Here is a 14,033-nt window from a genome sequence, read left to right as displayed (position 1 = left end):
CCGTCAAAATTATTAATTTTTTTGTTTGTTTGTTGATCAAAAAGTACAAAGTATATCAGGAAAACTAGGATGCCGGGTGTATTCAAAGCGCCGCCGTTACTGTTTACAGTGTGTGGAATGGTGCGCTGTGATTGGTTGAGAGCGGATCTATCGCATTCTGCAGAGAAAGGAGACTGGCGTTTGTCGCGGTTTGGAAAGAAAGGGAGAAAACATGACACAATAACACGGCGGATATCGCATTTTACGTAAAATTTAAAATGGACTTTTCAATACCGACCCTATACAATACAGATTTTTGCAGGAACTCAATTTTTTTAAAAATGGCGTTTATCGCGTTTTGGAACCAAACTCTTCATATATATATATATATATATATATATATATATATATATATATATATATATATATATATATATATATATATATATATATATATATATATATAACATATGAGCAGAAATTGCTAAACAAAATCTTATTTGATGTGGAAGTAGTCTATTTTAAAAAACTTTATAATTTATCCAAAACTAGTCAACAAAATATTGTCTTTCATATTTCGGCCGACTGTATCGTTTTTATGAAATATTAGGGCATATAAATGTTAATTGCAGTTTAATATGTTGCTTATACAAAGACATTTTATTTCAACACATTTCAGTCGATTTTCTCCATTTCAAAAAGGTTGAACCACTGGTTCAATTTACCCCACATCATCTGGCTCACTTTGCCCCATAGTCACCATTTTGGTAAAACGACCTAGCTTAGCAATTCAGGATAACCTTTAGCTTAATGATTCACATGGTTTTAAATGTTGACAAATCACCAACATGTACCATACACAACTTTTGACCTAGATCAATTTGCTTTGACAAAACGGCTAATATACCTGAAATGCAGAAAATTTACTTTAACAAGCAAAAAAGGTGTTTTTGTGGACAAGACTACTTCCCTCTTGTCCCATGTGCTTCTCCTCTTCACAGCAATATGTAAATGATGGAGTCCTTCAAAATGTATGGTCCCATGACACCAAATGTGCATAGTTGCCTAGAAACAGGGGGTGGGTCAACTTACCCACTGGCTCATTTTACCCCACTCTCCCCTAAGGCTGATAATATCAAACGCCATTTCAACTCATTGCACTGCAATTTTAACAGCAATTTTCCTGAACATTTTGAGAGTCGCAAACAGAAGGTAACACAATTGGTAGCAGCTTACAAGCAATCAGTTGCTGTTATTCATAAAACCACATCCATACAGGAGAATGCCACCGCAGCATCCTTACTTGTGGCTTGGAACCTGGCAAACAAGGCCAAAAAGCTGTTCACGGATGATGACATTTCCGGACATGGAGATCCAGAGTTGTTATTTGTTCATTTGTTTTTAATATCCACCATGCAAAGTTCTTTAGTTTTCTTTATCTGAATACAAAAATGCTGATAATTGCTTGAATAAAACAGACTAATGAGAAAAATAAAATAATAAATAAAAATAAATAAAATCAGAATAATTATATTGTGATTTGTGACTCTTTTAACAAAACAACAGCAACAACAATAATAGCAGAAGAGCAAACATTAAGGTCATAACATTTTGATTGGTGGCCCTTGGCTTTGTATTGTCGGCAGAATTTGGCCCTTGGTAAAAACCAATTGAGGAACCCTGCTCTATAGTGTCAGTAGTGTTTAGTGTGACACAGATGGCCAGATTAAACACTATATGGTCTTGACATGAACACTGCTGCAAATTACCAAAAACACTAGATTTTCATTCATCTGTCCTTTAACTGAACATTACAAGTGTTCAGTCTTTAACACCTGCACAGGTATTTTACACAAATGAAGACGAGGGAGGAAAATATCACCAGATAAAACCAGTTCAAAAACAAGTGTTCAACCATAACTGTTGAAATATGACATTCAGAGCAATAAAAGGCTTTTCAAAAATCAATTTTGCAAGATTTATTTGTGTGTGTGTGTGTATGTATGTGTGAGAGAGAGTGTCTGTGTGTGTGTGTGTGTGTGTGTGTGTGTGTGTGTGTTGTTTTATGGTGCATAATTATAAACACCTTTTACCTCATTTTAATTATTCCCAGGTTAGGTGAAGTAAGTCAAATCTGTCCTAAATAATAAGCATTTGAATTTCCATACTTACAATATTTAGATCACAGAAGACTTCTCCGTGGTCAGTTCAGCTCAATCTTTTGTAGAAGAGAGACTTATGGCAGGCGAGCTTCTTAATTTCAATGATATAATTTTTTTAATTAAAAACAGGTTAACTAGTTTACATAAAATGTACTAATATATAAAACTAAAATAAAAGTAAATCAAAACCAAATCGTTTACAAGCTTTAACTTCATGAGGCGCAATGGCAAGCATCTAACACCGGAGAGGCCGTCCGTGGTGAATCAGCGACTGACTGGACATTATCTTTCCAGTCCTTTTAAAGTCCATCAACTTTTTGACATCTTCAGAAATCCCCTCCTGGAAACTCCCAGGACTTGTTCATATAAAGCCTTTTGCCTCTTCGTCCTCCTTCTTCGTTGCATTCTGTGTCTCGGCCGCAACACATACGATGGTAATGCTTGCATTTTTCTTCTTTCTTTGGCAAAGCTCTTTCTACATGTTTTGTTCCTCACTATGCTTTTTAATAAATGCTTAAAACATTAAGTGTGGGATATTTTTCTTTATAAACCACTTTCTCAACAAACCATTTTACAAAAACAATTGCAGTTTTTTTTCCTTTATACACCACTTGCTTCATATATGATTATTACAAGTGTCTTTCTTTATATAACACTCCTTAATAAATCGTTTAACAACATCTTCTGGTGTCTTGCTTTATAAAAACACTTTCATTATATAAGGTTACCATTATGGTTGACTACAATACATAAGTGCTTCATAGACAAAAAGGCATATTTATAATATAATAATTGCATATTCCATAACGTGTGTGTGTTTGTGTGTGTGTGTGTGTGTGTGTGTGTGTGTCGCCTTTGGCTTGCTTAGTTGGGAACACTTAATAATATTTTGGGATGGAAACCTAACTGGGCTGGAGGATGACATCCCTGTTTTCTGCAGAGCTGCTTTATAGATTAATTAAACTCATTAACTGATGAACTTTACACAGTTATTGAACAAAACTGAACTGACTTTCTGACGTGTGTGTATGTATGTGTGTGTGTGTGTGTGTGTGTGTGTGTGTGTGTGTGTGTGTGTGTGTGTGTGTGTGTGTGTGTGGGTATTTATATATGTGTGTGTTTTAAAATCTATACTTGAACTATATAGTTGAACTATGCAACTGTGTTAGTTATGAAATACATAATTTGATGTTAGTTAATGAAATACATAGTTTAAATAAATAAAACATTACATTTAAAATGTAAAAATACAAATTAGAATTGTATTGTTTATTTATTAATTGTTTGTAAGTGTAAGTAATATTTAACCTGTAAATTGTGTGTGGAACTTGTGAGGACTTTGCCTCTTGAGAACAGCACTGGTGTTTTACGAACAGCTGCTCATACACAGCATCACTGAATCCACACATCAGCCGTCTGTACGTTCACTCCTGATGGGGGTTTGGTTGTGGTGTGTAGCGCAGGTACTTCTTCCCAGAGGGCAGGTCTTTGGTGTAAACTCCAGCGGGGAAGAGCGCCACGGCCTCCTGCTCAGGGATGCTGGGCGGCACCATAACACTGTCTCCAGGCTTCAAACAACAGCAGATGAGCGTCACTCATTACACACTGATGACAGAAACAGACATACACACTCCAAACAGACCAGGCTTGACATTTCTCACCCGCCAGTCCACAGGTGTGGCCACCCGGTTGTGTGCCGTTAACTGCAAAGAGTCAACCACACGCAGAATCTCGTCAAAGTTACGTCCCGTTGTTGCAGGATAGAGAATGGACAGCTTCAACTTCTTATCTGGACCAATCACAAATACCTGAACGAAAAATGCACACATTAAGAAATCAATTAGTGCAGTGTGAAGGGTTGATGGCTCTGTCCAAACCAGTGACCCAAACTTTTCAGTTATGTTAAACTCTTATCTTATTGAGTAAACCACCAAGCATGCAGAGCAGGTTGAAATGGCATCATCCCCCTACTCCCTAAGTCGTCCTCGGTTTGAAACTATATATTTAGGCAGTCCAAAAATATGGAAGACATGGTTGAAAGTAGCTCTGCTGTTTCCATAGCCATGGGGAGACCCTTGAGGAGCATCATCTTGCATGATTTAGAGAATCTATTCAATATGACGAGAACACAAGTAATCAAGGGCCGATCAGTGATAAAATCCACTCCTAGATGTGACCATGAATGGTCTGGAATGGGCAACAGGAGAAGTTTACTAGATGGTAAGTGGCAGGGACTCTTGGAGACGGCACATTCCCAGAACAGCCTTTCTGATTAGGCCACGAGAACCAATCTTGGAGGAGCAAGAGGGTTTGATTGGTCCCAGGGTGGCCAGTGCCAAGTGAGGAGTGAACGGTGTCCATGGGATCCAGACGGAGTGAGGATGGGATGTAGACATGGTTGGCAGGGCAGTCTGGTGGAGGAGGCTCGGTTAGAGAGCCATCTGCGATCTCATGGTTCAGGGTCCAGTGTATGGGACTGACAATATTGGATGAAGGCAGTATTGTGTCAGGAGGTTCTTGTGGCTCGGATGTAGAGTCGATATGGGACAGGGCATATCCCTTCACAATTACATTTAATCATTTAGCAGAAGCTTTTATCCAAAGCGACTTACAAATGAGGAGAACAATAGAAGCAATCAGACCAACAAGAGTGCAACAGTATACAAGTGCTGTAACAAGTCTCAGCTAGTCATGTCTCATGGGCATGACCACCGATGGAGACATTACAAGAGTCTGTATGCTTTTGGACACCAGACACTGACTGATTGGAAGTGCAGGTTTTATTGAGTCCTTGATTGTGGCTGTGATTGTTACCATGCCAACTCACCGGAAGTAACAGAATCATACACGGGATTTTCAATGACCTCGGGAAATGGGAGTACTTTCCCTCCAGCGAGATCGTTACCTATAATTAAGGCCACGCCATTAACAGGTAACTTGTGCCGCACTGCCAATTTTACACAACCTGTTACTAAACCGGATCGAATGTACACGTTATGTAATGGTACTTTCAACACCCCCAACTCAATTCCTTGAATGAGAACGTCAGATCCACAATAACTTTTCTCAGAAAATGGCAACATACTAGCCAGCACAAACGACTGATTGGCCCCTGTATCCCGCAACATAGTTACAGGAACTAAGTCTAGCTCAGATCCACTAAGAGAAATCATCCCCTGACACACAAAAGGATCATATGCGGCATCAATATTCGAACTAAGTTGACTGCCAATTTTCTTAACAAAACCAACACTTTTGGCTGACTTCCCTCTATTTTTATTTTTCAGTGAAGGGCAATTCGCAATCAAATGACCAAGTCCGTGGCAGTAAAAACATTCACGGGCTTCAACTGGCAATGCTTGCTTAGGCAGACCTACTTTAGGAATTTTAGCGTTTTTCTCTGAGGACGGAGAATTAAATTCGCGACGTACAACAAACGCATTTTTATGAGTCAGAGTAAACTCATCGGCACAGACGGCAGCCTCGGCAAGAGTCAAAACTCTCTTTTCATTCAAATAGACAACAACTCTGTCTGGCAATGAATTTTTAAAATCTTCAATCAGAATCAACTCACGGAGATTTTCAAAATTAACGACTCTGCTGGAATGACACCATCTATCAAAAAGCACAGTTTTCTCCCGTGCGTATTCCACATAAGTTTGAGAGGCATTTTTAACATGTGCACGAAACTTCTGCCTATACGCCTCTGGCACTAATTCGTACGCCCTTAGTACCGCACTTTTTAGTTTATCATAGTCTAAACTATCACTCACAGATAAGGTAGAACAAACCTCTTGGGCTTTCCCAGTTAATTTACACTGTATCAAAAGAGACCAAACCTCTCTCGGCCAGCGCAACGCAGCAGCTATACGCTCAAATGCGCCAAAGTATGAATCTACCTCACTGTCTCTAAATGCAGGCACTAAGGTTAGATGACGACTAACATCAAAATCAGCAGGATGACCAGGAGCCACAGACAAAGGCACAGAGGGTGAATGATAGTCAACACTAGTAGAGGGTACATCAAAATTTGTCTTAACTGAACTGGAACGACGATCATCAGCATGCGTTTCTAGTTCGCACTGCCTAAAGCGTAACAATTGAGTGGTGTGTTCCTGACGTTTTATTTCGAGATCTAATTGCTTTAACTGAATAGCTAGTTTTAAATCCTCCGAGTTTACACCACTAAGTGAGCGCAACACGGGATCTGAACTCGCAACATCAACGTTATCTTCATCAGTTACCTCAACGCTACTAGACTGCAAAATACCCTGCTTAATCAGTGCAGCTTGAATTACGTCTCTCAGTTCCTTCTTTCTATCAGTTTTAATAATCGCAATATCATAGAAATCAGCGATTAAATATAAATCAATTTTCCGACATGACTCCAAAACATCACGTGATGTTCTCTCTCAACATTTTGAGTGGGCCCCTTACCGTGTGTCCAAAAACCAATTCTGCAGGACTAAATCCTAATGACTCCTGAACACTCTCCCGGACAAGCCCCCAATTATTACGCCCCGCCTCTAGGGGAATATAAAACACTAAAGAGGCGTAATAAATACTTAGTTGGGTTGTGGAAATGGAATCCCAGCACGCATCCCTCCGGTCGATAATCAAAAAAACAAATGCACAAAATTGAAGCAAAAAGTAATAAATTTATTAAAGAATAACAAGTGAAATAAAGAGCAAATCTTCAGGGTGTCCAAAAGGCCAAAATAACAAACAAAACGAATATAAAAAGAAAAGAGGGGAAAATTAATAACCTAATCAAATGCCAAAAGAAAATACATTTATCTTACCTAACTCCCTGCCCAAAAAAAACAAAGATCAAACAATTTCAAAATAAACAAGGCAGGACACCCCTACGCTCCACACTGTTAAGATGGTTTAAACATAGGAGAACGCGTCAGAGGTTTTCACAAGATGCACGTTCACTCATAGGAGAACGATTCAGAGTTTTACACAAGATGCACGTTCACTTGAACGAAAATAAAGTCTCTAAAACACAATTTGATCATCGGCCGGAGGAGGGATTCCGGAGCTCTCAACCCACGTGCGACCGAACCAAGAATGAGCTCCTCGATGAGTGTCAGCAGCGTCCTTTTAAAGACCCCGCCCCGACTAGGCAACCAATGGCTGCTTACATCCCATGATTGAAGAACCTGTTTTGGATTAGAGAAAACAAGAGGGAGAAAAGGAACACAAAGCAATAGAAAACAAACTAACACAGGTCGTAACAGTCTGTGATCAGACTTTGGGTGTATTTGGAGGTATAGTCGGGCGTGGGTATGACCACCTGTTCCTAACTTTACCCGTATCCCATTTAAATAGTAGCACAAGTGTTTTACAATACAACATGAACAGAGTAAGTACAATGTACCTAACTATTTTTTTATTCAGGCACATAGTAGTTAAAGACAGCAAATGTAAAGTGTGACCTACTTTTTAATTTAGTAAATATTAGTTTTTTTTTTTTTGTTTTTTTTTTTTTGCTGCAAAAATAACAGAATCAACAAACACACAACCAGGTTTACACTCTTTTCAGGCATGTTATGTTAGTCCCAGTAATTATAGCTACTATTGTTGGCCACAACATTCTCTTTTTATTCACCATTTTTATTTGAAATTTGGGTCACACTTTAGATTAAGGTCCAATTCTGACTATTAACTAAGTATTAACTATGAGGTTTGCTCCTAATTACTCCTAATATAAAATCCTAATTACTGCTTATTAATAGTTAGTACGGTAATGGTTATGTTTAGGTGTTGGGTAGGATTAAGGATGTATAATATGGTCAAGCAGAATAAGGCATTAAAATGTGCTTTATAAGTACTAATAAACAGCCAATATCCTAGTAATAAACATAATAAGCAACTAGTTCATAGTGAGTATTGGACCCTAAACTAAAGTGTTACTGAAATTTGCTCTGTTGTTGAAGCTTTATTCATGTGTGCAGTGCACTTACACATCGCGCGGCATCCCGGTCTGATCCTTCTCCTCCGGGTCCAGCATGCCCAGCGTCTCCACCAGATGCCTCCCAGCATCCGCTATGATTGGGAAAGGGAACTCGCTTCCGGACTCCGCGTTATTGTAAGCCAAGATGTCCTGAAATCATCCATGGAGACTCATTAGCAGCAGGTCATTCAGAGAGACACTACAGACTGAAAGAAGCGAACCTTGCTCCAGCCGTGATGGTCTTCGAGGCTGTCGACGGAGAGCGCGATCAGCTTGACGTTGCGTCTGCTGAACTCTGGACTGAGTTGAGCTGCTCTGCCGAGTTCAGTGGTGCAGACAGGAGTGAAGTCTCGAGGATGAGAGAACAGGACGCCCCAGCTGACGAGGAGAAACTCAGGTCACTCAAGGGGAATGACAGAACTGAGGAAGCCCATTACCGCCACAGAAGAGTAAAAGAAATTGTGCTTTGTAAATCATAGATAGGAAATTACGACATCGAAAGTATGTATTTAGTATGCAAGTATGTAGTAAAAGTATTTAGTATGTCAAAATTATGAATTGGTATGTCATATTTTTTACTTTCTCATAATTCCAAATTTTAATGTCATGATAATTAGTATGTCATAATTTTGACTTTTAATGTAATAATTTAGATTCTAATCTCATAATTATGACTTAGTCAAAATTGTGACATACTAATAATTATGAGATAAAAAGACAAACATACTATCTTATTTTGACTCATGTCAATTATTAGTTTTTCATAATTATGACGTTTTATGCCATAATTTTGATTTATGTCATAATTGACTTAGTGTGCCATAATTTTGACTTTTTAATTGCATAATTATGACTTACTAGGCTATGTTCATCTTTTTATCGTTGACTTACTAATAATTGACAAAAAATCGAATTAATAAGAATGTAATAAATTACTTACAATTTTTATCTCATAATTATGAAGTTTAATGTCTTAATTAAGATTTAGCAAAGCATGATTTTCTTCTGAGGCAAAAATGTGCATTCATACATATCTGAGTAAGAATCATAAACACATTTTAAGACGTACAGCATTTCTGTGCATTGCATGTTTTAGTCATAGACACACAGACACTGTTTGTTCACAAAGAACTGTAGATTATTACAGGAGCTTTCAGTCTGGCCCGTTGATGTATAAATGTACATTTATAACACTATACTTTGTGTTATAAATGTACATTACATTTTTAAAAGATTATTTTTAAAAGGTGTATTACTTTGGTATTAAATTACAGTAAACTAGTTAACGCTGCTGCGAGGGTGTTTCTAACAACGGCTGAGGGAATGACAGACAGTTTGACATCTTTCTCTCTTCTGACCAACATAATCTCTCCACGTTTTTCCTCTTTAATGTCATAGAGACGCTATAGCAAAACGTATTTGATGTAGTTTCCTTTCACCACTAAAGAAGTTTATCCAACTTTGAGGACTTCTGCTTCTGAGAACCTGGAAATGTGAAGCGGGTCCATTTCCATTTGCTGAAGACATTTTATCAGTGACTTATGAGTGTTTTGATGTTTAACTGAATAACCAACCCAAGATCATTGATTATTAAAAGATTATCTTAATGTCATTAAAACAGAAAGGACTGTGAAAACATGCAAAGAGAGATAAAAAATCATTTGTGATTAAGTTTCTCTGATCTAGTAACTCTAGCAAAGAGCAGCTGTTTAGTGCATAATTTACGCAATTTTCTGCTTTGTTCACAGTGAAGCTTCGCCATCACTGCAAAACATTCAGCAAAACAGGGTCACTAAACCCACAACTTAGTCACAAACCCTTACCCTAACTTTAGCCTAATTATAACCTCAGCCCTAAAAGCAGGTCTTGACCCCCTCAAACAGAGGTCTCAGAAAGTGAGGACAGGCCAGAAGGTTCTTCACTTTGTCAGTCTGTGATGAGGACTCGGAGGACAGTATACAGACAGCAGGGGTTGATAAACAGAGAGATATACAAGCAGCAGCGTAGGCAAAGCAGCAGTCGAGGTCATAACAGGAGAAGTATCAGGGCAGGTAGCAAACAAACGGGTCAATATCCAGGTAAACAGAGCAGAGTCAAAAATACAGCCAGCAAGAATCATAAACAGTCCAAAGGTCAGAACACAGGCAAAACAATGCTTGGAAATGTTGGCCGTGATAAGACAAAACTTCACAGTGAGCCGAGCATGCTCAGTGCTAAACTAGTCCAGGGAATGAGAAACAGGTGTGTGTGTGTGTGTGTGTGTGTGTGTGTGTGTGTGTGTGTGTGTGTGTGTGTGTGTGTGTGTGTGTGTGTGTGTGTGTGTGCGTGTGTGTGACTCTGCTCTTTATGTGTGTCAAGCCGTGTCAGCGTTTGGATGAAGCTGAAGAGGTGGTAACAGTGGCGTCACGAGTCACGACCGCATGACCTACAAACACAATCACCACACAGGAACACACAACGGCTTTGACCATGTACGGTTTTATCAAAGATACCTGACTAGCACATGTCCATTATTACGAGAGAAACGTGTCTTATATCCGAGCCACACAATTCACTAATAACCAATAATAAGAATAATAAGAATAATAAGAAGAACACAGAGGAGGAGAGAAAAGAGGGAATATTGTTAGATGTGACCTCAGGAAGATGCTATTGAGAATAAAACAACTGGTATTGTAATCTATGATGAACAACACATATCAAACAACACACTCTCATATCACAAGCACACATGATCGCATTACACTTACGAATCCCCGAGAAAATCATGAAGTTTCAATCTGCCAAAGGTGGAATCGGCTTCGAAATTGGGAACGATGTCTCCTAACAGCATCCCCGGCATCTTGAAGCATCTCTCTCTCTCTCTCTCTCTCTCTCTCTCTCTGTCTGTATTGCATGTTAGTGTGGTTTGGTGTGTGGGAGGGTGTGAGAGAGCACTTGATTTGTAAGCATATTTTCTCTACAGGTATGATGATTTACTTGGTTTTTCCTCACACATACAGTTTTATACAGTTGCCAGGACCTGTTTCTCAATGCATATGTCACTCTTTCAAAACTCTTCGCACAGTGATCACAGAATAACCCTCAGTTTACCTGAAGTGGCTCAGATCGGGGAATAGCAGATGGGGCTCCACCTCTTTCGAGATACCGGAGTCTTGATCTCAGCATCGCTATGGTCATCTTCCCACAGTGGGTTCATGACTCCTCCATGAACACTACCTCATCATGCTAATGGCCCAGACACATGAGGCAGTGATCGAGACTGGCAGACGGGCCAGTTTGATCTGTATGTCAGCATCGGGGAATAACATTATAATCTTGTTCACAGTAGAGAAAGCTGCTTACATGTACAAAAGTAACAGTGAAGACTTATACATAAACACAGCTTTTGTGTCTTTATCAGCTTTTCCACACACATATACTGGCCCTGAAAATCATCACAAATACTGACGCTTGCTCCATTTCTGTAAATCCATTTTAATGAATGAATGACTGACTGACCCAGCAACATAGTGTCGGCCCAGATCCGGCCCACATCTGGACCGTTTGGACTCCACGTGTGCCAGATGTGGGCCGGATCTGGGCCGAAACCATGTTGCTGTCTGGGGACTGATGCTCTTGTCTTCATCAACATGCGTTTGCACCACCAACTGGTCAGCCGACTAACAGCAGACGAAGATTATGCATCGACAAACTACTGCACTACTGCTCTTCCTGCAATTACCGGATCTGAAATGTTAAATTTTCTGTCGAATATGAACCACTGAATTGTAGAAGTGAATTTGTAAAGCAGAATAAAATGGACCGAAAATTGCCTGTCTAATATTATAGGTTGTATTTTTAAACAGAAGGAATATTTTAGAAGTGAAATCTGAAAAAAGCAAAACTTTCAAGTTTGTTTCTGTGGTCTTTTACCCTGCTTTTTACAAGAAAGTGGTAAGTCTGTCTGATGAGAGAGCGTCAGTTTGTCTTTTAAGATCAGATTCTCATGGATGATGTTGGTCTGGTCATGGAGATGTTGTGAGGCTGTTGTGGTTTAGAGAGACTGATCTGTGGGTGTAACAGTTCATTGTGTTTGGACTTTATTTTCTGATTTCACCATCTTCTGAGTTAGCTCTTTTATTTGTCACCATGGTTTCCAATTTGATTAGTCATTGTTTTCAGCTGTTACCTAATTAGTGCTCTTTGTCTTGTGCCAGTATATTTCTGCCTGTGTTTCTTGTTGGTTCTCGTTAAGGTTAGGTCTGAGTTTGGTTTAGATTGTCCTTGTATTAATCAAATTTATCTTCTTCGTCTTCTGCCTGCACCACGCTTCAGAAACGTGACAGTGAGCAAGAGAAATGTGATGGTGGACACGATTGAGCCTGTAACAAGAGCAACCATTTCAAATGTGGCTCCATTCATTACTAATGACAATCATGCAAAAGAGTTCAGTTAGTGTGGTACATTTTCCAGGGGCCTGTTTCAGAAAGGAGGTTCAACCAACTCTGAGTTAAAACTTTAACTTACCCTGAGATGGGAAACTCTGAGTTTTCGGTTACAGAACAGCTGAAATGAGTTAGTTCAATCAACTCTGAGTTGACCTACTCTGAGTTAAGCGCGTGCACCACAACTATAAAAAGCCATTATCAATGGAGTGCAGATATTATGAGTCACCATGACAACAGCGCCAGACAAAAAGAGGTCTTCATATTTCTCACCAGCAGAACTGGATGTGCTTCTGCAAGCATATGGAGAGTACAAACATTATTACTGTAATTTTACAGTATTAGAACATTAATAAAAGTGGAAAGTTCAGTTTCCAAAAGATGATTTTTTTATTCCTCTTTTTAGTCAACTTTAGTATGGGTGTCTAAACTTATGCATAGCACTGTATGTATATTTTTAATCAAGCGAGTTACTTTTTTGCTATTCATCTTTTTGTTCCTACACCATTTACCAATTATGCATTATATTAAGCTATATTATATTAGATATTATATTGAAGACATTCAAACATGGGAATATATTGTGATATTTATTGTCAATATATATGCTTTTCTCATTCTATTTACAGTGAACACTTGAGATGCATTACAATTCACTCAGTCCACTCAATATCACAATCAAGTTTCAGAAAAAACATTTTATCTGATATTCTGATTTTATTTACTGCATCAGTACTGGCCTAATGACCTTATAAGCAGATCGGGTATTGACCCCCTGTATCTATAAGTAAAAGCTTATGTCACTGAGAGTATAACAAGTCCTCCATGTGGTAATCTCAATCTTAAAAAACATTCTTATTTTAGTGATAATATTTACATTTGATAAAAAATGAAAAGACAATGTTATAAAACTGTTAATGGTTATGTTGTATCTTCCTATAAATGTCTTTCAATCCAGTATTTCTTTCTTTCTTTCTGCAGCAGCACTGCACTTCCTTTTGATGTTGGTCTATTATGTAGTCAGCTCATAGCGATTAAGAAACTTAAAAATGTAGTCCACTCTCAGTCCTGGTAGACACACAAATAAACTCTTCTGTTTGATCTTACTGGCAGGAATGGCTGTTAGATGGCCAGTAGTTTTATCAACAGCAACAAAATTGCATGGGTTGCTTAAGGATGAGAAAAAAAATATGCTTTTGCTTCTGAAAATAGTGACCAATGGCATAGCACATGCCTCCGGTCCCCAAATCTGCAAAGATAAACCTTCTCACCAAGAAGGCACAATCATCATCATCATCATCATCTTTAAGGAAGACAATGTGAGAGTTTCTCTTCATCTCCCTGGCATAACTCTCTGCATGTATTATTTGACCATCAACTACTACTCTGTCATAGTAGTTGACAATGTCTTTCTTTAAAGAGTGCACAAGACTGTGAAGTGCCAGATAGTCGTCATGTTCTAGCAATTTTCTTTGTGGTCTGCCAAGTGCAGTGACTCCTTCAAAC

General features: G+C 38.7%; 1 protein-coding gene and 1 long non-coding RNA gene across 2 annotated transcripts in view; both read right to left on the bottom strand.

The window, feature by feature from the left end:
- The window catches only part of LOC308695899, a 670,325-nt gene that overhangs the window by 121,421 nt on the left and 534,871 nt on the right, over positions 1-14,033 (bottom strand). The gene's annotated exons all lie outside the window — the stretch shown is intronic.
- On the bottom strand, positions 3,566-10,942 carry LOC308696676 (peroxiredoxin-6-like; the record flags this gene model as incomplete). The annotated part of the gene is made up of 5 exons (XM_081375572.1): positions 3,566-3,709; positions 3,803-3,949; positions 8,113-8,250; positions 8,322-8,478; positions 10,851-10,942. The coding sequence occupies 5 exons, from the start codon at positions 10,940-10,942 to the stop codon at positions 3,566-3,568; spliced, it is 678 nt and encodes a 225-aa protein (XP_081231698.1).

The sequence above is a fragment of the Scardinius erythrophthalmus genome (genome assembly GCF_964197995.2).
Source record: "Scardinius erythrophthalmus genome assembly, chromosome: 9".
In the NCBI taxonomy this organism is placed as follows: Eukaryota; Metazoa; Chordata; class Actinopteri; order Cypriniformes; family Leuciscidae; genus Scardinius; species Scardinius erythrophthalmus.
This window is presented reverse-complemented; position numbering and strand designations above follow the sequence as displayed.